At 48.3% G+C, this 26,116-nt stretch overlaps 1 protein-coding gene across 1 annotated transcript in view; it reads right to left on the reverse strand.

Moving 5' to 3' along the window:
- LOC120933579 overlaps positions 1–26,116 on the reverse strand; it is a 52,286-nt gene that overhangs the window by 8,342 nt on the left and 17,828 nt on the right. Inside the window, exons 5-6 of the mRNA XM_040346864.1 lie at positions 14,988–15,142; positions 698–868 (exon numbers count right to left, since the gene is read on the reverse strand). Of these exons, the coding sequence (XP_040202798.1) occupies positions 698–868; positions 14,988–15,142 (326 nt within the window). The remainder of the gene's footprint in view (positions 1–697; positions 869–14,987; positions 15,143–26,116) is intronic.

The following is a 26,116-nucleotide window of genomic DNA, read 5'->3' on the forward strand; positions in this document are numbered from 1 at the left end:
GATTTTATTTAACCACTTCCCTACCACCCCATTGTAATATGACACTGGCTGGGAAAGGTGCTAAATATCAGGGGCAATCAAAGGGTTAACTGTGTGCCTAGCCAGTGTTTTTGTGTACTATGTGGTGCTTTTACTAAGTGTTGTGCTGGATTTTATTCCCTGCTTTGAAGGGAAGCAAAATCCAGCACATCCCCTGCTGACAGGGCAGAGCTCTGCCTTGTTTACATAGACGGAGCTCTGTTCTGTCATTCTCCTTACTGGTCAGCAGGTGTTGGCGGACATCCATTGGCTGGCACCCACTGATCGGCTTCTGCTGTGACTATACACAGCATAAGCGGCGTGATGGTGCGACCCCTACCTGGAAGTAGGAGAGCCAGTTTGCTGCTGTATAACGTTGTTATGCAGTTGGTAAGTGGCTATACATACAATTTGGGGTTGCCTCCTCTCCCCCTAGTGTCTCTAGCACAGCTCCTTGGTGATTGGAGAGCTCTAGGTCTGATACAGCAGGGGAGGGGGATGTCAGACCTCTGCAGGGAGAACCACCTATTCCCTACCAAGAGCAAGGGGACTTCTCAACATGCTGGCAGGGGACGGGCTTTTCTATTTTCCGGCTGTGGTTGCTTTCTAAAGAAAACCAACTGGAAGACCTTGCAGGCCTTTGGTTTTCATGTTCCCAGAATAGAGATGAAGGACTCACCTCTACTTTGTCCAACTCTCGGTTTTTCATGGCGTCCCAACCTGGCACAACAGCGGTAAACTTTGGCTCTCCAATAGGCAGCTGAATTGACATCCTCAGGAAATTCTGGTGTATATCTGATTTTACCTGTACATGGCCTATGGGTTCTCCAGTCGGAGTGGTAATCCCCATCTGCAGGAAGATATGTAATCAATGTATACCGTACAGATTAAAGCAGAACTCCAGACAGATGTAAAAGACACAGATTAATGAAGTTCTGTATTCATTAATGTACATTTTAAATGTTAGCAGCGTAAATCGCTGAATTAGACCCACCCAACTTGGGCAGTTCAGCAGAGGCACGGACTAGAAGGAAAGGTATTACAAGGAGGCAGTCAGTTGCGATGTAGTGCTGACAAGGAACATGCTGGTTGGAGGAGTCCAACCTTTTGACATTCCTGGGCCACATTGGAAGAAGAGGAATTGTCTTGGGCCACATTTGCTCGCTCACAGGGCCGATCCTAGGGTCGCAGGTGCCTGGGAAATATTTCTGGCGTGGTCATTTTACTAACTCCTCCCCTTTACAAATGTTTCTATGGCAACGACTCAACCACAGAGATGCCCCCCCCCCCCCCACCAGCACTGCCAGGCCCCATATGGCAACTCCACTTTTTTTTTTTTTTTATATATATATATATTTGTATTTTATTTTTTGTTAAAGGGCCAATTTTTTTTAGAGGTCCCCAGGGGCCCGGGTGGCAACCCCCCTTTTTTTATAATTTTTTTTTTTTATATATATTTTATATAATAATTTTTTTTTTTTAATTAAAGGGCTCAGAGGTCCCCAGGGCCCCATGTGGCAAACCCCCTTTTCTCCTCCGTTCATAGACGGACACAGCCTTCTTTGACATTAGGGTTATGCTTCTTCCTACCAGGAGAGTTTAGGCAGAATTTAACAGCACTTAAAGTGTTAAAACCTTTCCTTCGTGCCGCTCCCCCAGGCATAACCCACACCCTGCTCTAGGAGCCTCAGTCTTTTTCTGCCTAACGACAGGAGAGGAGTCACGCACTTCTGGAGTCCCTGTACTCTGGAGTTTTTTTCTTGCGATTTTTCTCGCTTTTATGATTTTGTTCCTGCATTTTTGAATCCTGTGATTCTTCTATCAACAGCGACTGGGTGACAGGCTGGGTCTTGACTCTTGTAGTCCCCATGTTCGGCCATCGAGCGTGTGCCGGCCCTTAGCTCAGCTTTGGGACGTCCACGACAGGCCCCGTTGCTCCAGGGGCGGCCGGGGAACTTTGGTTTTACGGCACACATATGACCGGTCTCTATGGCTTTGTCACAGTGTGTCTGGCCGACAGCCATGCCGTTTACGGACGTTGGTTCTGTCTGGGATACCTCCAGCCGGGTAGTCGCAGGACGGGTAAGTAGTGGCCCCTTACTTAGGTAAGTGGTCTGGCTGGTGTTTTCCCTGGGGAGGTCGACTGAGGGTCCGCCTTGCTTTCCTCTCTCCCCTTCCTCTCCCTCCTTCCCCTGACTGGGTGTGGCCTCCTGGGTTTTCTTTATTACCACCGGGGCCCGTGTGTTGTTGGGGGACTGTGTTGTTACTCTGGGGGGTGCTGCTGTGTGCTGCTGTGTTCTATGAGGTGATTTTTACCTCAGACAGCGGCCATCTTGGAAAAGTTTTAGTGCTGTGAAACGCTGTGATTCTTCCCTGAGGTGACAGACACATCACAGCCAGCACATCAGAGCACACCTCAGGTTTTCAGCTCTCTCTGCAGCTGGGTGGGGTGGTGAGTACCAGGGGCCCCCATGCTCTGCAATAGCAGCAAGGAGGTGACAAGTGTTTTTTTTTTGTCCTGCCTTGCAGGGTGGGTGACTCAGCGCTGACACTATGGAACATGAGCCAGGTCTCCCTCTCCAGCTATGCCTGAGTTAACCCTTAACGCCCCTTCCCCTGCCACATCTGTTATGTTGGCTGTCCTGGGTTTCTTGCCAGGTTTAAAGCAGCTAATGCCCGGATGGGGGGTAAAAAGCGCCCCTTCCCTGAGCCTGCTTCTGGGGATGTCTCTGACACAGAATCGCTGTTTTTTCTGGTTCTGTTATGTCAGAGGCTGCGGGCTTAACCCTTATGGATAGTGAGGATGACTCAGCTGCAGTCAGTTGCTGGCAAGAATTTGTTGGAGCCCTTGTTTCTGCGGTGCGTGAGACTCTAAAAATTGAGGATGTGGCGGAGACACCTCCGTGTCAGTACCTTTTGGGACCGCCACGCACCGCTGAAGTGTTTCCTTGTGTTCCTTATTTGGACAATATGTTTTACAAGGTAAGGGATGCACCACAAAAAGTTTGTCAAAAAACTTTGCAACCCATTACCCCCTTGGGGGCTTTAAAAAAAAAAAAAAGAAAGTAGGTCTCTCCTCCCCCAGTGGACCCCCCTGTGTCCAGACTGCGCAAGGCCACCATGTTGCCTGTGGAAGGGGCTCCTGCATTTCGGGATCCCGCTGATAGGAGAGTGGAGGCCGTGGCCCACTCCCTATTCACGGTGGTGGGTTCGGCGGTGAGGCCGGCTCTGGCCGGGGCCCTGGTCGGGCCCCGACTAAAAGGGCGAAGCTCCTGCTGCAGGAGCTGTAAGAAGGGGCTTCCGAATCCTCTAGGGACCTGGCTGAACAATTGGTTCAGGGTCAGAATTTTCTCCGCGAGGCGGCCATGGATACGATCCGGGGCTTCCGTCTATGCAGTGGTTCTGCGCCGCCTTTGTGTGGCTGAAGAGCTGGTCTGCGGACTAGTCCTCTAAGGAGGCCTTGGTGATGGCCTTTAAGGGTGAACGCTCCTTTTGGGACTTCCCTGAATGGCATCATTGAGGATGCCACGGGTGGTAAGCGCATGCTGTTCCCACAGTCTGGGAAGGGCTAGGGACCTCGCCCTGTGCAAGGACCCTCCTTGCCTACCTCCGAGCGGTTTTTTCGCCTGCCCTGTGCGGTGGGGGTAGGTCTACATGGTGCTTAAATCCCCGCTGCGGGGTAGCAGCGCACCTGATACCGCATGCCTAACAAGTCTGCGGACATACCTGCTTCCGCCTGAAGGTCTGCTCCCGCCCGTGTCTCGGGTGGGAGACTGGCTTCGCATTGCGAAGTGTTTTCCTTGGGGTACAAGATTGAGTTTCTCTCGTCTGCCAAACAGGTTTTTTCCCTCTGGCCTTCGCCGGTTGGCTCTGTCAGGGGCTGTCCAGAATCTTCTGGTCAGGGGAGTGATTGTGCCAGTTCCCTCGTTGGAACGGTCTCAGGGTTTTACTCCATTCTGTTTGTGTCCCCACGGAGGATGGGGCCCGGTCAATCCTGGGCCTCAAGTCCCTCGTTTGTTTTGTCAAGGTGCAAACTTTTAGGTGGTGTCGTTTCGCTTGGTAATAGCGGCACTCCATCAGGGGGATTTTCTGGCATCCTTGGATGTCATGAACGTGTACCTGCATGTTCGCGTATCCTCAAAGCACCGGAGATTCTGTGCTTTGCGTTCGGGGGGGACCATTTTCAATTGGGGTCCTTCCCATTCGGCGGGTTTTCGCCAAGGTGCTCGTCCCGATACTGGCCCGGCTGTGACAGCGGGGGTTTGTTATCATGGGATGTCTGGATGACATTCTCCTACGAGCTTCTTCGAGCTCTGCATTGGTGGAGCCGTGTCTATCATGTGTCAGGCTCTCCGAGTGTTCGGTTGTTTTCTGGATTGTGCTGAAATCAGGGTTGATTCCGTCTCAGGGACTGGAATACCTGGGACTAGTCCTGGATTCCGCCGGGGCGGGAGTGTTTTTCTCCTAACAGAAAAACTTCAGACTCTGCTATCTGCTGTGCAGCAGTTGCCGACCCAGAAGCGGTCATCTCTGCGATTCTGCAGGACGGTTCTGGGTCCGTTGGTGGCCTCTTTCGAGGCGGTTCCGTATGTCCAATTCCACAACAGGGTGCTACGGTGGGAATTGCTGTCACGTTGGGACAAGCTTCCGTCATCTCTGGATTACCAGATTTAATTGAGTCATCTGCTCAGGTCTCCCCTGGTGTGGTGGCTGGCGTTTCCGGTGCTTCGGGCCAGAAAGTCATTTTTCTGCAGGCCACTGGACAGTGGTCACGACGGATGCCAGCCTCTCCGGTTGGGGAGGGGGCACCCAGTCAGCCCAGGGGCATTGGACTCAGGTGGAGTCCTGCCTACTGATCAACGTTCTGGAGCTCCGAGTAATCAAGCTTTGCCTTGCCAGGTGGTCCCTGGATCTACAGGGCTGACAGGTCGGGATCCTGTCCGATGACGCCACGGCCGTGGCGTAGGTTGATCATCAGGGAGGCACACAGAGTTCTGTTGCAGCGACGGGGGTCGCGCACATCCTTTCAGTGGGCCGAAGGGTCCGTTCAGGCTCTATCGGCCGGGTACATTCCGGGAGTATGTAATTGGCTAGCCAACCTCCTAAGTCGCACTACACTGGGCCAAGGAGAGTGGTCTCTCCACCCGCAGGTGTTTCGGGGTCTTTGCCAAAAAGTGGGGCACTCTGGATGTGGACCTTCTAGCGTCCCGTCTCTATAGGTAGGTGCCACGGTTCGTGGCCAGGTTTAAGGACCCGTGGGCGGACGCGTCAGGCGCGTTGGTGGCTCCTTGGGGTCACTATCGTCTACTTTACACCTTCCCTCCTCGGAAGCTTCTTCCTCGCCTGCTGCGCAGAGTGGAAGCTGTAGGGATTCTATCAATCCTGATTGCCCCAGATTGGCCGCGTCGCTCCTGGTACGCGGACCTGGTGCGTCTAGTGGCAGACGCCCCCTAGCGTCTTCCCCTGGGAGTTGATCTTCTGTAACAGGGTCCGATCTTCCACCCTGTTTCACAGCCAACGGCTTTAGCGGCGTGGCTGTTGAGAGCCAGGGGCTGAAGGACCGAGGCCTATTGGGCTCGGTGGTCTCTACCGTGCTGCCTGCACGGAAGTCTACCTCACGTTGGATTTATTATCATACATGGAAGGCCTACATCTCTGCGTGTGAGGAGATGAAATGTCACCCTCGTACATACGTGGTGTACAGGGTTCTGCTGTCTTTACAGCAGGGAGTGGTTCGGGCTCTCGCCTTAAAGGGGAGTTCCACCCACAATTTCACTTTTTAAATATAAATACCCCTGTAATACACAAGCATAATGTATTCTAGTAAAGTTAGTCTGTAAACTAAGGTCCGTTTTGTTAGGTTGTTACAGCATTTAGATAGTTTATAATCTAGAAATAGACCGTGGCCATCTTAAGTGTGGGCATCATGAAGCCAGACTGTATGACTTCCTGGATTTCAGCTTTGCATATCTCGCACATGCTCAGTGCACAAGCAATGTAATAGGTTTCAGTCAGGTTTGCAAGGACTACTGGGAAACATGATGCCTATCCCAGAAACCCTTGCAAATAGCCTAGGACTACAAAATAAAGGTATTTACAAGCAACAAATTAAATAAAAATTGTCCATTCTGAACACTATGAGATTAGAGCATGCAGCACAGACAAACATAAAAAAATGGGTGGAACTCCAATTTAAGTACGGTTAGGAGCCAGATTTCTGCTCTGGCTGTTTTTACTTGCAGCGACCCTTGGCGTAGCACTCCTGGGTGCGTACGTTGGGTCAGGGGGTCTGGCAGGTGGCCCCTCTGGTGCGCCCTCTATTACCCCCATGGGACTTGAATTTAGTCCTTTCGGTGCTTCGGGATGCTCCCTTTGAGGACATTCGGGAGGTTTTTTTTTTGTTTATTGTCACAAATGGTGATTTTATTTCTGGTAGCGATTACCTCGATCAGACGGGTGTCTGTCTGATCTGGCGGCCTTGTCTTGCAAGGCTCCCTACTTGGTCATCCGTCAGGATGAGGTGGTGCTGCGGCCGCAGCCGTTTTTCTCCCTAAGGTCGTTAAGGCTTTTCACATTGATGGGGACATTGTTCTTCCATCCTTATGTCCTCGGCCGAAATGCCAAGAGGAGGCCACTTTGCATCCTCTGGATGTGGTTCGGGCCCTACGAGTGTACTTATATGTTACGGTTCCGCTCCGGAAGTCGGACTCACTGTTCGTGTCGGTGGCTGGCCCTACAAGAGGGCCTGGCAGTCTCGTCGGCCACCGTTACTAGGTGGTTCCGACGGATGGTGCTTCAGGCCTATGCCCTAAAGGGGCGTGCGTAGGGTGACCACGTGTCCCGGATTGCCCGGGACAGTCCCGTATTTTGCAGGTCTGTCCCAGGCACCTTCATTCCAGGACAATACATTGTCCCGGAATGAAACTGACACAGCCAACCCCTGGGCCAGTCTGATGCCCTCAAAAAAGGCTGCCACATTACCGCTTGACTCACTCACAGTACTTGTCCTGGCCGGGAATGCCTGGAGGAGCACAATCCTGCCCCCTGCTTGTGATTGGGAAATCATAAATCCCGCCTCTTGTGTCCAATCACTTTGCTGTGATTCATTACGGCACAAGCTGATTTTTGGGAAGAGAGAGTGTCCCTGAATGGTAGTTTGGAAATGTGGTCACCCTAGGCGTGCGCCCCCCTTTCGGGTTATGGCGCATTCGACCAGGGCCATCGGGGCCTCTTGGGCTTTCCGGCATCATGCCTCTGTGTTACAGCGTTGTTAGGATGCATCCTGGTCGTCAATCCTCGCTTTTTCAAAGTTTTACGAGGTGGATGTGTGTGCATCTTTTGATGCCTCCTGCAGCCGCAGGTGTTACGGGCGGCAGTTTATGATTGGAGTTTCTCCGTTGAGCAACTCCAGTTTTTGTTTGGGGTGTAACCTGGTTTGCTGTGTTGTTTTCCCACCCCTCGAATTTTTTTGACACTGCTTGGGGACATCCCTAATGTCAAAGAAGGCTGTGTCCGTCTATGAACGGAAGAGAAAATAGGATTTTTGTACTCACCGTAAAATCCATTTTTCTGAGTTCATAGACGGACACAGCACCCACCCCTCCTTGGTTTGTACTGCTTGTTACGGACTGAGGCTCCTAGAGCAGGGTGTGGGTTATGCCTGGGGGAGCCACGCCCCCTGGGAGGAGCGGCATGAAGGAAAGGTTTTAATACTTTAAGTTCTGTTAAATTCTGCCTAAACTCTCCTGGTAGGAAGAAGCATAACCCTAATGTCAAAGAAGGCTGTGTCCGTCTATGAACTCAGAGAAATGGATTTTACGGTGAGTACAAAAATCCTATTCTTTTATTTGTTATAAATGTTTATTTTTTTATTTTTATTTATTTATTTATATATATATATATATATATATATATTTATTTGTTTTTATTAAAGGGCCCAGAATATATATATATTTTTTATTATTAACCACTTGCTTACTGGGCACTTAAACCACCTTCGTTCCCGGAGCAATTTTCAGCTTTCAGCACTCTCACACTTTGAATGTTAATTACTCAGTCATACAACATTGTATCCAAATGAATTTTTTGTCCTTTTTTTCATAGAAACAGAGCTTTCTTTTGGTGGTATTTGATCACCTCTCGACTTTTTATTTTTTGCGCTATAAATGAAAAAAGGCGGAAAATTTTGAAAAAAAATGAATTTTTCTTAGTTTATGCGATAAAATTTAGCAAAATATTAATTTTTCTTCATAAATTTTGGCCACAATTTATACTGCTACATGTCTTTGGTAAAAATAACCCAAATTAGTGGATATTATTTGCTCTTTGTGAAAGTTAGAGAGTCTACAAGCTATGGTGCAAATCATAAAAAAAATATCACACCTGTTGTACCGGTGCCTATCTCATTTCTTGGGGCCCTGAACACGCCAGGAAAGTACAAATACCCCCCAAATGACCCCTTTTTAGAAAGTAGACATTCCAAGGTATTTAGTAAGATGCATGATGAGGTTTTTGATGTTGTAATTTTTTCCCACAATTCTTTGCAAAATGAATATTTTTTTTATTTTTTTTTCCCCCTCACAAAATTGTCATTGTAATAGGTTATTTCTCTCACATGGCATGTGTATACCACAAATGACACCCAAAAATACATTCTGCTACTCCTCCTGAGTATGGCGATACCACATGTGTGAGACTTTTTTACAGCCTGACCACATACAGAGCCCCAATATGCAGGGAGCACCATCAGGTGTTCTAGGAGCATAAATTACACATCTAACTTGTTGACTACCTATTACACTTTTGAAGGCCCTGGAGCACCTGGACAATGGAAATGCCCACAAAGTGACCCCATTTTGGAAAGCTAACACCCCAACGTATAATCTATGAGGCATAATGAGTCTTTTGAACGATTCATTTTTTTCCAAACGTTTTTGGAAAATGTGGGAAAAAAATGAAAACACATTTTTTTTACGCAAAGTTGTCCATTTATAAGATATTGCCAACACATAGCCTGTACATAGCAAAAATTACACCCCAAAATACATTCTGCTACTCCCCCTGAGTATGGCGATACCACATGTGTGGGACTTTTTCACAGCCTGGCCACATACAGAGCCCCAATATGCAGGGAGCACCATCAGGTGTTCTAGGAGCATAAATTACACATCTAACTTGTTGACTACCTATTACACTTTTGAAGGCCCTGGAGCACCTGGACAATGGAAATGCCCACAAAGTGACCCCATTTTGGAAAGCTAACACCCCAACGTATAATCTATGAGGCATAATGAGTCTTTTGAACGATTCATTTTTTTCCAAACGTTTTTGGAAAATGTGGGAAAAAAATGAAAACGCATTTTTTTTACGCAAAGTTGTCCATTTATAAGATATTGCCAACACATAGCCTGTACATAGCAAAAATTACACCCCAAAATACATTCTGCTACTCCCCCTGAGTATGGCGATACCACATGTGTGGGACTTTTTCACAGCCTGGCCACATACAGAGCCCCAATATGCAGGGAGCACCATCAGGTGTTCTAGGAGCATAAATTACACATCTAACTTGTTGACTACCTATTACACTTTTGAAGGCCCTGGAGCACCTGGACAATGGAAATGCCCACAAAGTGACCCCATTTTGGAAAGCTAACACCCCAACGTATAATCTATGAGGCATAATGAGTCTTTTGAACGATTCATTTTTTTCCAAACGTTTTTGGAAAATGTGGGAAAAAAATGAAAACGCATTTTTTTTACGCAAAGTTGTCCATTTATAAGATATTGCCAACACATAGCCTGTACATAGCAAAAATTACACCCCAAAATACATTCTGCTACTCCCCCTGAGTATGGCGATACCACATGTGTGGGACTTTTTCACAGCCTGGCCACATACAGAGCCCCAATATGCAGGGAGCACCATCAGGTGTTCTAGGAGCATAAATTACACATCTAACTTGTTGACTACCTATTACACTTTTGAAGGCCCTAGAGCACCTGGACAATGGAAATGCCCACAAAGTGACCCCATTTTGGAAAGCTAACACCCCAACATATAATCTATGAGGCATAATGAGTCTTTTGAACGATTCATTTTTTTCCAAACGTTTCTGGAAAATGTGGAAAAAAAATGAAAACGCAATTTTTTTATGCAAAGTTGTTCATTTATAAGATATTGCCAACACATAGCCTGTACATAGCAAAAATTACACCCCAAAATACATTCTGCTGCTCCTCCTGAGTATGGCGATACCACATGTGTGGGACTTTTTCACAGCCTGACCACATACAGAGGCCCAACATGCAAGGAAGACCAACCGGTGTTCTAGGGACACATAGCATACACATGACAAGAATTACACACCAAAATACATTATGCTAAGCAAAGGGTAAACAAAAAATGTACCTGTGGTTTTAGTAGCGCAGTTGTCCACGGGACGATAGCACTGGTCCAGGCAGCAGGCAGGGACTTGGTCAGCAAAAGAAAATGCAATTGTCCAGGCAACAGGCATGATGGCATAGGTCCTACAGGCAGCAGGCAGAAGTAGGGCCTCGTTCAGGACAGAATGGGGACAGGGGTAGAGGCTTCTCCCACCCAAATCTCTTTGAAGCCTCCGGGCAACCAGACCCTAATCTAGAATGAGAAAACAAAAACAATAGTTTTCTTCATCCAGAAAAACAATTCTGGAGCCCCTCACATGTGAGACCCCTGTGCTTTGAATCCCACTAGTCCACTGGCAGGGTAAAAGATCAGTCCAAGAGGCAGGCAAAAAGAATGGTCAAACGGTCCAGGGTCAGTTCCAGATCAGGCAGAGGTATAAACAGAATCGGTAGGCATAAGCGTGGTCAAATAACAGTCCAGGGTCAGTTCCATATCAGGCAGAGGTATAAACAGAATCGGTAGGCATAAGCGTGGTCAAATAACAGTCCAGGGTCAGTTCCATATCAGGCAGAGGTATAAACAAAATCGGTAGGCAGAATCGTGGTCAAATAACAAGCCAGGGTCAAATACAGAGCAAGCAGAGGCATAAGGGGTGTAAAGGTAAATGGCAGGAAGTGACTAATAATTTAGTAAGGAATGATAACGGCGGAAACAGCCGCCTATGCAGAGGCCTGGTTGGGAAGGGCATTGGGCACAATGAAAACGGGTGTCTCTTCTCACTCCATCTTTGGAGCACACCCGGCATTTTTTTTGGGAATTTCGGCCTGTTGGTCCGGGAGGGATTTTATCTGGGAAGTGGCGCTCGTAGAGTCGGCTTACCACATCGGATCGAATGGTTGCTGGTGGGTTGCTGGTGTATAAAAGGGCAGTGGTGATTTCCTCCTGGAAGTAAAGGTAGGATTTGGGTCTTGGAGTGGATTTTCGATATAATACGTACGTGTTGTATATGGCCAAATTGAATAAGTAAATTGAAACTTTTTTATACCACTGGTATGATCGTCTTGTGGAAAGGTAGGGCTCGATCATTTGATCATTGAAATCGACACCCCCCATGAACTTATTGTATTCGTGGATACATTTAGGTTTCTGGATTTGCCCATTCCTCCTTCTGATGGTAACGCATGTATTGTTGTGGATGGTAGAAAGCACGTACACATCCCTTTTGTCCCTCCATTTCACGGCCAGAACTTCCTCATTTCGTGCACTCGCCGTCTCCCCTTTTCTTAGCTTCTTGGTGACGAGGCTTTGAGGAAAGCCCTTCCGGTTCGACCGTACGGTGCCGCATGCGGGTGTCTTCTTTCTATACAAGTTTCGGAAAAGGGGCAAACTTGTGTAGAAATTGTCCACATACAAGTGGTAGCCTTTCTCCATGAGCGGGTTTAGGAGTTGCCAAACAATTTTCCCGCTGGTTCCTATGTAGTCTGGGCAATTAGGGGGGTGTAGCTGGCTGTCCTTTCCTTCATATATGTTGAAGGCATAGGTATATCCGGTGGCACGGTCACATAATTTGTAGAGCTTCACTCCATAGCGGGCCCTTTTGGAGGGCATAAATTGCTTTATGCCGAGCCTGCCAGAAAATTTGACAAGTGACTCGTCAACACAGATGTTTTGGTCCGGGGTAAACAACTGGGGGAAAATTTGGGAAAAATAATCTAGTAGTGGCCGAATCTTATAAAGTTTATCAAAATTTGGGTCATCTCGGGGAGGGCACTGGGTATTGTCACTGTAATGTAGGAATCGCATAATCATTTGATATCTGGACCTGGGCATTTTTGAGGAAAAGACGGGCATGTGGTATATGGGGCGTTTTGACCAATATGAACGTACTTCGTTTTTGTGGTTTAGTCCCATACAGAATACGAGGCCCAAAAAAATTTTAAACTCTTCCACTGTAAGGGGTCTCCATTGGAAGGGACGGGCATAATAGGATGTGGGGTGACTGGAAATAAATTGTTGGGCATAGAGATTGGACTGGGAAACAATTGAGGAAAGCAAGTCCTCAGTAAAAATTAAACTGAAAAAATCTATTGGGGCAAAATTTTCTGTGTCCACTTGGACTCCTGGCTGGGCAGTGAAAGGGGGAATGTTGGCTTCTCCTGAATTAGGAGGAAGCCACAAGGGGTACTGAAGGGAATAGGGAAGGCTGGCATGGGACCTACTGGTACGTGACCTTGCTTGACGAGGTGTTGCGGTTCTGGTGGATGGCACAGCGGTGCTGGTGGATGGCACAGCGGTGCTGGTGGATGGCACAGCAGTGCTGGTGGATGGCACAGCAGTGCTGGTGGATGGCACAGCAGTGCTGGTGGATGGCACTGCCTCCTTAGCAATACGCCTTCGTCTGGCGGGCGGACCCTCTTCCTCCTCTTCTTCCTCTTCTTCCTCCTCTTCTTCCTCTTCTTCCTCCTCTTCCTCATCTTCCCCCTCTTCCTCCTCTTCCTCATCTTCCCCCTCTTCCTCCTCTTCCTCATCTTCCCCCTCTTCCTCCTCTTCCTCTTCACTGCTAACTATCGGCTCATAGTCAACATCAGATCCGGCGTCTGACCTTGCGGAGGAATCCGAATCGCAGAGCTCCCCGTTGCTCTCGTCGGCCGCAATAATTTCGTATGCCTCCGTAAGTGAAAAAGATCTTTTAGCCATGACAAAAGATGGCACGTGGCACTGATGACACTGACAGGTGGCACTGACGGCAAATGGGACTGGCAGATGGCACGGGCAGATGGCAGATGGCACTGATGGCAGGTAGCACTGATGGCAGGTGGCACTGATGGCAGGTGGCACGGGCAGATGGCACTGGCGGCAGGTGGCACTGGCGGCAGGTGGCACTGGCGGCAGGTGGCACTGATGGCAGGTGGCACTGATGGCACGGGCAGATGGCACGGGCAGGTGGCACGGGCAGGTGGCACTGATGGCTGACGGCACTGATGGCACGGGCAGGTGGCACGGGCAGGTGGCACTGGCGGCAGGTGGCACTGATGGCTGATGGCACTGATGGCTGACGGCACTGATGGCTGACGGCACTGATGGCACGGGCAGGTGGCACGGGCAGATTGCACTGGCAGATTGCACTTTTGGCAGGTGGCACTTTTGGCAGGTGGCACTGATGGCAGGGGCAGGTGGCACTGATGGCAGGGGCAGGTGGCACTGATGGCAGGGGCAGGTGGCACTGATGGCAGGGGCAGGTGGCACTGATGGCAGGGGCAGGTGGCTCTGATAAATGCACTGGCACTGGCTGATGGCACTGGAAGGTGGCACTGGAAGGTGGCACTGGCAGGGACTGTGGGTAGTGTTATGTCACTCACTGGTTTTTTTTACACTGTAAACGGCTTTCTCTCCTCACACGCGGTCTGTGTGTAAGGAGAGAAAGCCGGCGATGAGAGATGATCTCATATGTTTACATTTGAGATCATCTCTCATTGGACGGCTCGATCGAGTGCTGAATGGCCGCTGTGATTGGCCATTCAGCACGATCTGTGATTGGCTGTGTCCGAGGGACACGGCCAACACAGTTTTCTGCAGAAGCGCGATCGCGGGGACGCGCTTCCAGCAGAGAAACGACAGGCCGTTTAAAAACGGCCACTTGGCACTTCAGGTCCGCGCTGCAGACGTATTTTTACTATAGCGCGGATCTGAAGTGGTTAAAGGTCCCAATTCGCAGCAACCCCCCCCCCCCCGCTTCTCAATTTCAAGCGGTTCTCTGGTCCGGGGGGGCCCATGCCTGAAGCTGTGTAAGGGGCCCCATAATTCCTGATGGCTGCCCTGCCCACAACCACCCGCGGTAGTGTGAACCTAACTGGCTGTGCCAGTTTCATTCCGGGGCACTGTATTGTCCTGATATGAAGGTGCCCGGGACAGACCTGCAAAATGCGGGACACGTGGTCACCCTAGTAGCCACGTGGGACAGCTAGCACTAGGACTACCATTTTTGCTACACCATAGGTGCCTGCGGTCCCTGCCTGCAAAAGGCATTTTTGCTTTGGGTCTGGTTGAGCCAGTGTCAGGCCTGCAATTCAGTGCTAGCTGGTCCTGGGAGCAGGTTTTTGCTGGAGGTAGAAGAGGAGAAGTGTGTATATACCAGTGGTGTATATAGTTTCAGTCCCTAATATCCTATCTGCAATCAAGTGGGCATCCCATAAGTACCCTATCCAAGTTGATTCCCCTAATAAAAACAAACAAGTACAAGGACTATTTCTTGACTGTTGGATGTCTGGGAATTTCTGTGCCTGGCTGTGCAGGGTGAGAGATGGACCACAACTACCAGCAGCCCCTATGGGGGTACCGCTAAATGTCCAAGAGTGACAAAAGATCCATAGATACAATACTGTGAGTGAGCCTCATCATTCTAGGTCGGGACGTGTGTTATTATTGGCAGGATCATTAGTTGAGAATAATAAAAAAAAGCCTGAAAAAAAATCTAGTACAGTCACAGCAACGGAAGAATGGTACGCCGCCATAATACATTTTTCTTCTTGGTTTCAGATACATATTACATATACATTACAACGTAAAATGGAGTAATATTTACTGATTTCTTCTTGGTATCAATAGAGTCTGTGAAAATAACATCGTTCTCTGAGGCATCTGTCAGCCGGTATCCTACTGGCACAGGGCAGCAAAAGCAACATCTGCCGGGTATATAATTTATAGCCAAGAGAGTCTGCTGGGACTCGGTGAGGAGTACTGAAAAAAAAAACAAAAGATTCTGAGTATCTGCTCTGTGTTACACCACATTATATGTCCTACTCCAGATCTTTGAAATGTTTCCATACACCATACCTGGTCAAACCCCTGGAAGCTGGAAATCACTGAAACAGACACCTCTACTCCAGAGATCTGCACTGGCTTTTGTGTCCCGTGCTAAGCGGCTGGCCTGAGTGTTCACTGATTGGATTAGTCTCTCCACCTTATCCATTCAGGGAACACTTTGCATTAATTCAGAAAAAGCAAAGTATTCTCTGAATGGTGCCCATGCCGATCGGCCAAACTCCTGTGTTCAGAAAGCAGCAGGGCAGCCGTTCAGCGCGGGACCCAGAAGCAATTGGAGATCACTGGAGTGCCCAGCTTACATGGGCATTGGCCAGGTAAGGTGCATACATATTTATAATGGTCCAAGCTGGAGTATTCACACCCCTTGAAATTGTTCAAATTTTGTCACGTTCCAACCAAAAACTTAAATGTATTTTGTTGGGATTTTATGTGATAGACCAACACAAAGTGGCACATAATTGTGAAGTGGAAGGAAAATGGTAAATGATAGAAATACATATGTGAAAAGTGTGGTGGGTACATTTGTATGGCGCCCCCCGGAGTCAATACATTGTAGAACCGCCTTTCGCTGCATTTACAGCTGCAAGTCTTTTTTGGGGACGTCTCTACCAGCTTTGCACATCTAGAGAGGGACATTTTTGCCCATTCTTCTTTGCAAAATATCTCAAGCTCTGTCAGATTGGATGGAGAGCGTCTGTGAACAGCAATTTTCAAGTCTTGTCACAGATTCTCAATTGGATTTAGGTCTGGACTTCGACTGGGCCATTCTAACACATGAAATGCTTTGATCTAAACCAGGGATTCTCAAACTACGGCCCTCCAGCTGTTGTAGAACTACACATCCCATGAGGCATTGTAACACACTGACATTCACAGACATGACTGGGTCGTAGTTTGAAGACGCATGATCTAAACCATTCTTTACTTCACAGAACAGCTGTATTTATACTATGATTAATTACACACAGGTAGACTCTATTTACTAATTAGGTGAGTTCTGAAGGCGATTGGTTCCACTAGATTTTAGTTATGGGGTATCAGAGTAAAGGGGGCTGAATACAAATGCACGCCACACTTTTCACATATTTATTTGTAAAAAAAAATTGAAAATCATTTATCATTTTCCTTCTGCTTCACAATTATGTGCCACTTTGTGTCGGTCTATCACATAAAATCCCATTCCTCCCTGCCACTCCAGTCCTCAGCCCTGCCCCTTTTCCAGAACATTCTCCCTGGAAGCAGGGGAGGTGCCCAAGGACTGAAGGACAGGTGGTCACACCCACTGCTACACTAACCACTACCTGCCCTCCAGTTTAAAAACGAGCAGGCCTGCCTGACAGATACCACAAAAATCCTCACTTCTAGCACCTACCTATGGTAGATGGTGCTACACGTGTTGATTATGTCAACCTGTGGAAAGTGGGTTCTATGTTTGTTTTTATTTAAACGAAAATGTCAGAGATCTACTGTTCACAGTCATCGGAAACAGTTATCTCTGTCATGTCCCTGGCAGCCCATCCCCCCTACAGTTAGAACACACCCAGGGAACACATTTAACCCCCTTGATCGCCCCCTAGTGTCAACCCCTTCCCTACCAGTGACATTTATACAGTAATCCGTGGCTATTTTCAGCTCTAAACGCTGTATAAATGTCAATGGTCCCAAAAAAGTGTCAAACGTGTCCGATCTGTCCCCTGCAATATCGCAGTCCCGCTTAAAAAAAAAATCGCTGATCGCCGCCATTACTAGTAAAAAAAGTAAACAAAATAAAAAAATGTATTTTACCAAAAATATGTTGAATATATTTCGGCCTAAACTGATGAATACATTTTTTTTTTTTATGAATTTTTTTGGACGTGTTATTATAGCAAAAAGTAAAACTAAATTAGTTTTTTTTTTTTAAATTGTCGCTATTTGTTTATAGCGCAGAAAAAAACCCCACAGAGGTGATCAAATACCACCAAAAGAAACCTCAATTTGTGGGGAAAAAAGAACGTACATTTCTCTTATCACCTTCCAGGACGGCACCCGAGAGATGATGGCTCCTCCCTGCAGGAAACACAATCACATGACAGTTTAAAAAGCCCCACCCTTCCACTTGCTCCCCAGTATTGATTGTGTTTCTCCGAACACAGCGACACGTTTATTTTTTTAAGAAAACCTAGAGACCGGGGAGGGTCGAAAGGTACCCCTGTGAGACAGGTTTTAGGGAGGCCGGGGAGGGCTGAACTAACCTGTAGACTTCAGTCCAAACTCACAGGTCGCCCCCTATACACACCAGTGCTCTGAGCTGCGGGGAGGTGAGCCATCACTGAGTGTTGTTGAAACCACCGCCATCCGAAAGTGCTGTTCCCGGGTCTTCAAAATTCGAATGCTGCGTTCCAGGCCTCATTCTGGGAACAGGAACCGCATCACAGGAAGTGGGCGGTTCCCGGCGGCGTAACCTGGAAGTTCCTGTCGGCAACGTGCAACAGCGCTGGGCGGTGGGCAGGTCGGCTTGTGGACAACTCGTGCAGGAGTACCGACAGCCATGACCGAGTCACCCTCCTCATGGAAGAGGACGGAAAGACAGATGCGACCGCTGGCAGATCCAGGTCGGGGGTCGGTGAGTACGAATCCCCCTGGAAAGGGAGGAGGGAAGCAGTGAAGATTTCCCAAACTTTTAGGGAACGACCAGTGCAGGATCTGGCCCTTCTTCTCGTCTGCTTTCTCTCCTCCCCAGTACAGCCAGCAGTCTTGAGGGAAAAAAGACAGAGTAATGTGTGTATACCTCATGTCTTTCAGAATCCCCCAGCGGAGCCCAGGAGGCCTCAGCTCAGTCTCCTGCCACTACAGGGCATAGTTCCTCTAAGAAATGTGGGAATTGTAGAGAGAAGCTCCCCAAATCTTACTCTAAACCTTTCTGCTACAAGTGTATTAATACCTTAGCAGGGAAAGAGGCTGCTGCAATGATGAAGAACTTTCTTACATCCATGCAAACAGAAATGTTAGCAACAGTAAAAGCTTTCCGGGAGGCAGCTGGTCAGACAGGTCAGACCGGGACAGAGGATCTTACCCCCAGGGAAGGCACTTCCTCTCAAGAAAACCCCTTTTCTAGGGGCCCGAGTGGCTTCTTCACATCACCACAAATTCCCCCTCTGGGTGAGATAGAGGGTGAAGAAAGTGAGGTAGCGAGCTTACCCAGGTCTCGGCACAGCTCAGGAGAGGTAGACAGGGACTCCATTAGTCAGTCTCAGGAAGACGTACGTCTTAGGAGACACCTCTTTGCCGTGGAAGATCTGGAGGGTCTCCTCCAGGCAATTTACGCCACAGAGGAGATCCCAGAGACCCCTAAACCAGCATCAGCACAGGATAAGGTCTATAGGGGTTTGGGCGACACCCAGTCTAAGGTGTTTTCCCTACACCAGTCCCTTAAGGAATTGGTCCTACAGGAGTGGAGAGATCCCGAAAGGAGGATAACCAAACAAAAAACCTGGAAAAGAAGGTTTCCCTTCTCCCAGGAGGACGAGGAGGTCTTTTTTAAACTCCCCAGACTTGATGCGGCTCTGTCGCAAGTCACTAAACTGTCTGATCTCTCCTTTGAGGATGCTGGTAACATCAAGGATTTGATGGACCGTAGAGCAGAATCTCTCCTCAGAAAAGCTTGGGAGGCCAACTCAGCAGCACTGAGTCCAGCTCTAGCAGCAGCATGCGTAGCTAGGAACACCGACACATTAGTGGAAACGCTCACCGAGCACCTGGCTCAGAACACTGACGCAGAAGAAGTGGTTGAATCACTTTCAGTGATAAGGAAAGCGATTGCTTACCTAGCAGATGCAGCAATAGAATCTGCACGAGCGTCAGCTAAAACAGCAGCCCTCATTAACTCAGCCAGGAGGGCTGTTTGGATTAAAGCCTGGGAGGGAGATGCAACATCCAAAGGTAAATTATGTGGCATCCCCTTTCAGGGTTCCCTGTTGTTTGGCAAAGACCTAGATGATGTCCTGGCCAGGTCATCAGAAAAAGGCAAAAAATTTCCGGTTAAACCCAAAAAAGAAGTTTTCAAAAAAACTTTTCGAGGCCCCCAGGGGCAGGGTAAACAGAAAGCCAAAAAGGAACCTTACAGGCGCTGGAACTTTGGTAAGGGGAATAAGAGGAACAACCTGCTTTTCCCTCCTCCCAAAGCCGGCGACAAACAATCCAAGTGACGCCGAGATCAAAGTGGGGGGTCGACTGTCCCAATTCCTTCCCCAATGGGAGAGAATTTCGAACAGTCCTTACATTCGCCTAATAATTCAAAAGGGCTATCGTCTAGAATTCCTGACGACACCCCCCTCTACGGTCACACTTACACATCTTCCCAGGGATGCCCTGAAGAGGTCTGCCCTCTTACAGGGCATAAGGGAGTTAGCAGAACAACTAGTGATAGTGCCGGTACCAAAGGATCAGCAATACCGGGGATTTTATTCCCATGTATTCGTAGTTCGCAAACCTTCAGGAAAATACCGTTTAATAGTGAATCTGAGAAACCTGAACAAGTTTCTGGAATACAAAAAATTCACTATGGAAAGTATCTATTCGGTAAGAAAGAACCTCATGAAGGTAGCCTTCATGGTGACCCTAGACCTCAAGGATGCCTACCTTCACGTGCCAATTCACGTGGATCACCAGGCATACCTGAGGTTTGCGGTCGTAGTGGAAGGAGAAATCCTCCACTGGCAGTTCAGGGCGCTACCATTTGGGCTAACTTCCAGCCCAAGGATATTTACGAAGATCCTAGCGGAAGCAACAGCATTCCTACACCTACAGGGCATATCCCGTATACCCTATCTGGACGACTTACTGATATCAGGAAAGTCTGCCATTCAGGTCTCGTTGGACGCCAACAGGGTAATAGCAGTCCTGGAGAGTCTAGGGTGGATAGTCAACAAAGAAAAATCCTCCCTCAAACCAGAGCAGGTCAAGACCTTCCTGGGATATATAGTGGACACTCGGCGGCAGAAGCTCTTCCTACCAGAAGACAAGGTGTTAAGGCTAGCCTCAGCGGCAGGGGACCTAAAAAAGAACCCCAGACTCTCCAGAAGAAATGTTCTGAGAGTCTTAGGCCTTATGTCAGCCAGCATTCCAGCAGTGGTCTGGGCCCAGCTTCATGCCAGGACACTGCATTTCTTCTTCCTGTCCTCATGGGACAGAAAGAGGGAGTCCTTAGACCAGGACATTCTGCTCACCCCCCAGGTCCTGACCTCCCTGGAGTGGTGGACGTTTCACCAAAACCTGAAGGAAGGGCGACCATGGGCACAGTGGAATCCAGTGAAGGTTACCACCGATGCCAGTTCCTGGGGGTGGGGCGCCCACCTGGAAAAGAAAAAAGCTCAGGGGCAATGGGACAGCTCACTAGCTCGCAGGTCATCCAACTACAGGGAACTCAGAGCAGTGGGGGAAGCCCTAATAGCCTTCCAGGAAGACATCAGGGGCAGAGAAGTCCAAGTAAGCTCCGACAACTCCACAGTGGTAGCGTACCTAGGTCACCAGGGAGGGACCAGATCCAGTCCCCTACTAGAACTATCCAAGGAGATCTTGGAATGGGCAGAAGGAAGAGTAGTCTCTATTTCAGCCTTACACATAAAGGGGACAAACAATACAAAAGCAGACTTCCTCAGCCGTTACCAGTTGAGGCAGGAAGAATGGGAACTGAACCCAGAGGTCTTTCAAACTCTGGTCCAGATCTTCGGAAATCCAGAGATAGACCTATTTGCCAACCGACAAAACAGGAAGGTGGGAAGGTATTTCTCGATTTCCAGGGAACCACAGTCGGAGGGTTTGGACGCACTATCCCAAACCTGGGACTTCGGGCTGGCCTATGCTTTCCCGCCGGTGGTGCTTATTCCGCGAGTCCTTCAAAATCTCAGCAGGTCTCCAGGCCAGATTCTTCTGATAGCACCATGGTGGCCAAGAAGAACTTGGTTTGCAAACCTAAGATCCATGGCGATAGGGGAACCAATAAAACTCCCGTACAGGGCAGATCTCCTCAGGCAGGGCCCAGTACTTCACCCCAAGCCGAAATTCTTTCAGCTAGCGGCCTGGTTAGTGAGCGCCAGATCTTAGAACGCAAAGGCTGCTCAGAGAAAGTCATTAGTACTCTCCTCATGAGCAGAAAATCAGTAACTCAAAAGATTTATCTTAAAGTGTGGAAAACCTTCTGTTCCTGGGGTAAGAAAAGACAGGTATCCTCAACCTCTATCCCGGTTATCCTGGACTTCCTCCAGGATGGGGTAGACATGGGATTAAAAGTTAGTACCCTTCGGGTCCAGATAGCGGCCCTCTCAGTCTATCTTGACAAAAGATTGGCCAAAGAGGACCTTATTAGACGTTTTTTGCTGGCTAGAGAAAGGGTTTCTCCAGTCCAGAAACATAGTTGTCCGCCTTGGGACTTAATTAGGGTGTTAGTGGCGTTATCTATACACCCATTTGAACCTCTGGAAGAGGTTTCCCTTAAGTTTCTAACCTTAAAATTGACTTTTTTGTTAGCAATTACTTCGGCCAGGAGGGTAGGGGATTTGCAGGCGCTATCCATGAAAGAACCCTTCCTGAGAATACAGGCAGATAGGATCACTCTTAGAGCAGACCCCCTGTATTTACCTAAAGTGGCATCCTTATTTAGTAGGACGCAAGACATAATATTGCCGTCCTTTTGTTCTGAACCAAAGAACGAAAAAGAAAAGAAATTTCATTTTTTAGACGTAAGAAGGTGTCTTCTCACCTACCTAGAGAGAACTAAGAGTTTTAGGAGATCCAATCACCTATTAGTTCTACATGCTGGGCCCAGGAAGGGACTGCAGGCATCAAAGGTCTCAGTCTCAAGATGGATTAGAGAGGCTATATCCATAGCCTATGTATGCACAGGAGCGACTGCTCCCAGTAAAATCAAGGCTCACTCTACTAGATCCTTGGCAACTTCCTGGGCTGAGAAAGCAGGGGCCTCCTGGGAACAAATCCGCAGCGCGGCTACCTGGTCCAGCCATCACACATTCCTGAAGCACTATCGTGTGGAAATGTTGTCACAGCAAGACTTAGCCTTTGGTCGAAAGGTTCTACAAGCTGTGGTCCCACCCTGAAGGAATGCCTGTGTATACTTGATTATCCTCTCGGGTGCCGTCCTGGAAGGTGATAAGAGAAAACCTACGTTAGGCTTACCGGTAACGGTATTTCTATGAACCTTCCAGGACGGCAGGCCTACTTCCCGCCCTATGTGGAGGGAAAAGGTAAGTACCTATAAGGACTACGTCCCTTGTGAACCAGTTCAGAATTACTCTATTACATACTGGGGAGCAAGTGGAAGGGTGGGGCTTTTCAAACTGTCATGTGATTGTGTTTCCTGCAGGGAGGAGCCATCATCTCTCGGGTGCCGTCCTGGAAGGTTCATAGAAATACCGTTACCGGTAAGCCTAACGTAGGTTTTTGTTTGGGTACAGCGTCACACGACCGCACAATTGTCAGTTAAAGCGACGCAATGCCGGATCGCAAAAAATGGCCCGGTCATTAAGGGGGAAAATCCTTCCAGGGCTGAAGTGGTTAATCTATTGCAGTTTGGTGTCTGTACAATTGCATTTTGTTTACTATTTAGAAATGTCTGAGGCTGGGTTCACATCTATGCGAATTGTATGCAGATTTCCCCACATCCAATCCTCATAGCAGGAGAATGTGATTGGCTCTCTATGGAGCCGGTTCACATATCTCTAGGGCGGCTGCGGAGCACACTGCACAGAAACACTGTGCGTCTTTGGCTCCGTTTCAGGGCCGTATTCAGGCAAAGATTCGTCCCTGATTCATCCCTGAAACCGAGAACAGGGACGCACAGCGTTCCTGTGCGATCCGTGGCCGGTTTAGGTGTGAACCAAGGGTGCCAGAGGTTTCTGGAGACTTGAAAGGTTCAGGGCAATCCTCGGGGTCAATTATCTTTAAGCGGCCCTGACAGGGGTGGAGCTACATTAGTAAATTACTGAGTGACATATCAGTGTTAACCTCTTCACGGCAGTGTAATTTTTACAGTAACCAGTGCATTTTTTTTTAGCACTGTTCACTGTAAAAATTACAATGGTCCCAAAATAATGTCAAAAGTGTCCGATGTGTCCGCCATTATGTCGCCGTCACGATAAAAATCACTGATCCGCCACCATTACTAGAAAAAAAAAATATTAATAAATATGCAATAAAACTAATCCCCTATTTGGTAGACGCTATAAATTTTGCGCAAACCAATCAATAAACGCTTATTGAGGTTTTTTTTTTACCAAAAATATGTAGAATACATATCGGTCTAAACTGAGGGAAAGTTTTTTTTTTTTTATATATCCTTTTTGGGGATATTTATTATAGCAACAAGTAAAAAATATTGAAGAAAAAGGGGGAAAAAACTGCGCTAAACCAAAAAAATTCAGTGAAAAAGCTGCCAGCACACAAACAAAGTATAAAGCAATAGTGAAACAAAAGTGCAGCGCTAATAAATTGTGATCAATGATGGTAAACACAAATGATGAATATACAAAGATGTATATAAATAAAGTCCATGTGAGAGCCTGAGTCTCAAAAGCTCATAATACTGGGTGGATGGCTGAAACACACCAGTGCATAAATAAATTCACAGTCCAACAAAGAAGTGACAGGTGGATGTAATAACATGAAGTATACAGTTGCCTGAAGGGATCATCTCAAAACATCAACTGGAACGGTAAGTAAATGGATACTCTTACCGAAAGGTGTGGACTCCAGACTTGCTGTTAATACTAACAGTGGAGTTCACACCTTTCGGTAAGAGTATCCATTTACTTACCGTTCCAGTTGATGTTTTGAGATGATCCCTTCAGGCAACTGTATACTTCATGTTATTACATCCACCTGTCACTTCTTTGTCACATCCATTGGTCCCCCCTCACATGCCAAGGTGCTGGGTGGTAATCCTAGACTCTGACCCATCCAATCACTGGCTAAATCTTGCACAACATTTCCAGCATTTGCCCCTTCCTAATGATATGACAAAACAACTTATTCACTCCTTGGTTATTTCTCACCTCGACTACTGCAACTCTCTCCTCATCTGCCTAACTCTTATGCCGCATACACACCATCACTTTATGTGATGAAAAAAAAAAACGAAATTTTCTGTGAAGTAAAAAACAACGTTTTTAAAACTTCAATTTTCAACTACAAACCATCGTTTTTTCACAATGCTCTAGCAAAGCAAACCCTACAGCTTCTCCTGCTCTCCAGGATTGAGTCTGAAAGAGTGACTCCTCCCCAGGGCTAGAACTGAGCTCCAGCAGTAATCGGCGTGCGTATCCTAGCAGTAGGACGTACGGCTCCTGGAGCCAGACAGGCAGGGTTTACACCTCAGCTCCAGCCTCTGTTCCCCCCCCCCCCTGACACTGCTGTCTGCTCTCCAGCTTTCCAGCTCTCCTTCGCAGAGACTTACTACCTGGCTTCCCCCCGGCCTACCCTGACGTCCCCAGGCTCCCCCCTTCGCCCCCTCTCCAGGGAAGACCACAGGTAAGCCTGCTCTCAGGGCCATGTATTGGGATCGTTGGCGGTCGTCCTTTTCAGGACAGGCCGCCGAAGAAGCCCGACTAGTACGGCTCTCCCCTTCTCCTTACCCCCTCTGCTAGAACCCCACATCACCATCCATAACCAAGGGATCCCCCCACCACCTCCCCGCCGCAACTTCCTGCCATTTTCCGCACCTATCCGCGACGGCATGTGGAGAGCCGCGGCAGCCACGATCTAGGAAAGACCGCGGCTTCACCAGCGGCCTAGCGGCGTGCCGCCTCCCACACCCGGCAATATCAGCCAAGACCACCCTGAAACCCCCCCCGGCCCCAGAAGGATACCTGCGCTTTCTCCGCGCTCTTCCTAGCCAGCGATCAAGGCCTCCACAGCAGAACCAATTCACCCAACAGGCAGCTCCCAGCCTGGTTCCTGCTGCCTGATCAGTCACCATCTGCTACAACCAGCAACAAGGGTGCCCCTCATCACCCCCCCCCCCTCTCAATACAAGCAGGACTTGATCCAGGGCTTTGCCCGATCGCCTCTCGGGGGGTCAGGAAGGAATTTTTTCCCCTGCCGCAGCAGTTTGGCACAGCTCGGCCTGGGTTTTTTGCCTTCCTCTGGACCAAGCCAGGAGGGAGGATTAAGTTAATCTCCCCTCCATCACCCCTAATAAACCTCCCCCCCACATGGTGTTTGGCGACCATGGTTAAGTTGCAGTATTCCGCGAAAACCATATGGGGTCTGAGGCGTTTTGCCGCAATACTACCTGCCATCACCAAAAGCGCCCTAAGAATTGAGCGATTGTTGAAAATCGATCGACGATCGACTGTCAAGAATTTCAGCCATTTACCCAAGCCTAAGCACATATTATGTGCTTTGATTAACACAAGATCGGCGGTAAAACACTGACTAGAAATCCACGATTTCATTCTACAATACGATTTAGACTGTCTATTCATTACAGAGAGCTGGCTCACAGCCGACTGTAGCACCATTCTCGGAGAATTGGTGCCAACAAACTATCGTATCATAACTGAAAACAGAATAGGGCAAAGAGGAGGAGGCCTGGCAGTGATTCACAAGAATCATCTTGCGATCACTAAACCAGCCCTTCAAAACCCCCTTCCATTCATGAAAACCCTTACTCTACAACTACAAACAAATCTCCAGGAGACCGTCCGTATTCTACTCTGCTACAGACCGCCTGTCCCAAAATCGCAGCTTCTGCCATCATTAACGGAGTTTATCTCCACTTACACCCTTAACAGCAAACACCTTTTGCTGCTCGGGGATTTCAACCTTTGGGCCAACTCCTCACAAGACCCCGTTGCCGACGCCTGTATTGACCACCTGGAAGGATTAGGGCTA

This window comes from Rana temporaria, chromosome 3, assembly GCF_905171775.1.
Source record: "Rana temporaria chromosome 3, aRanTem1.1, whole genome shotgun sequence".
Lineage (NCBI taxonomy): Eukaryota > Metazoa > Chordata > Amphibia > Anura > Ranidae > Rana > Rana temporaria.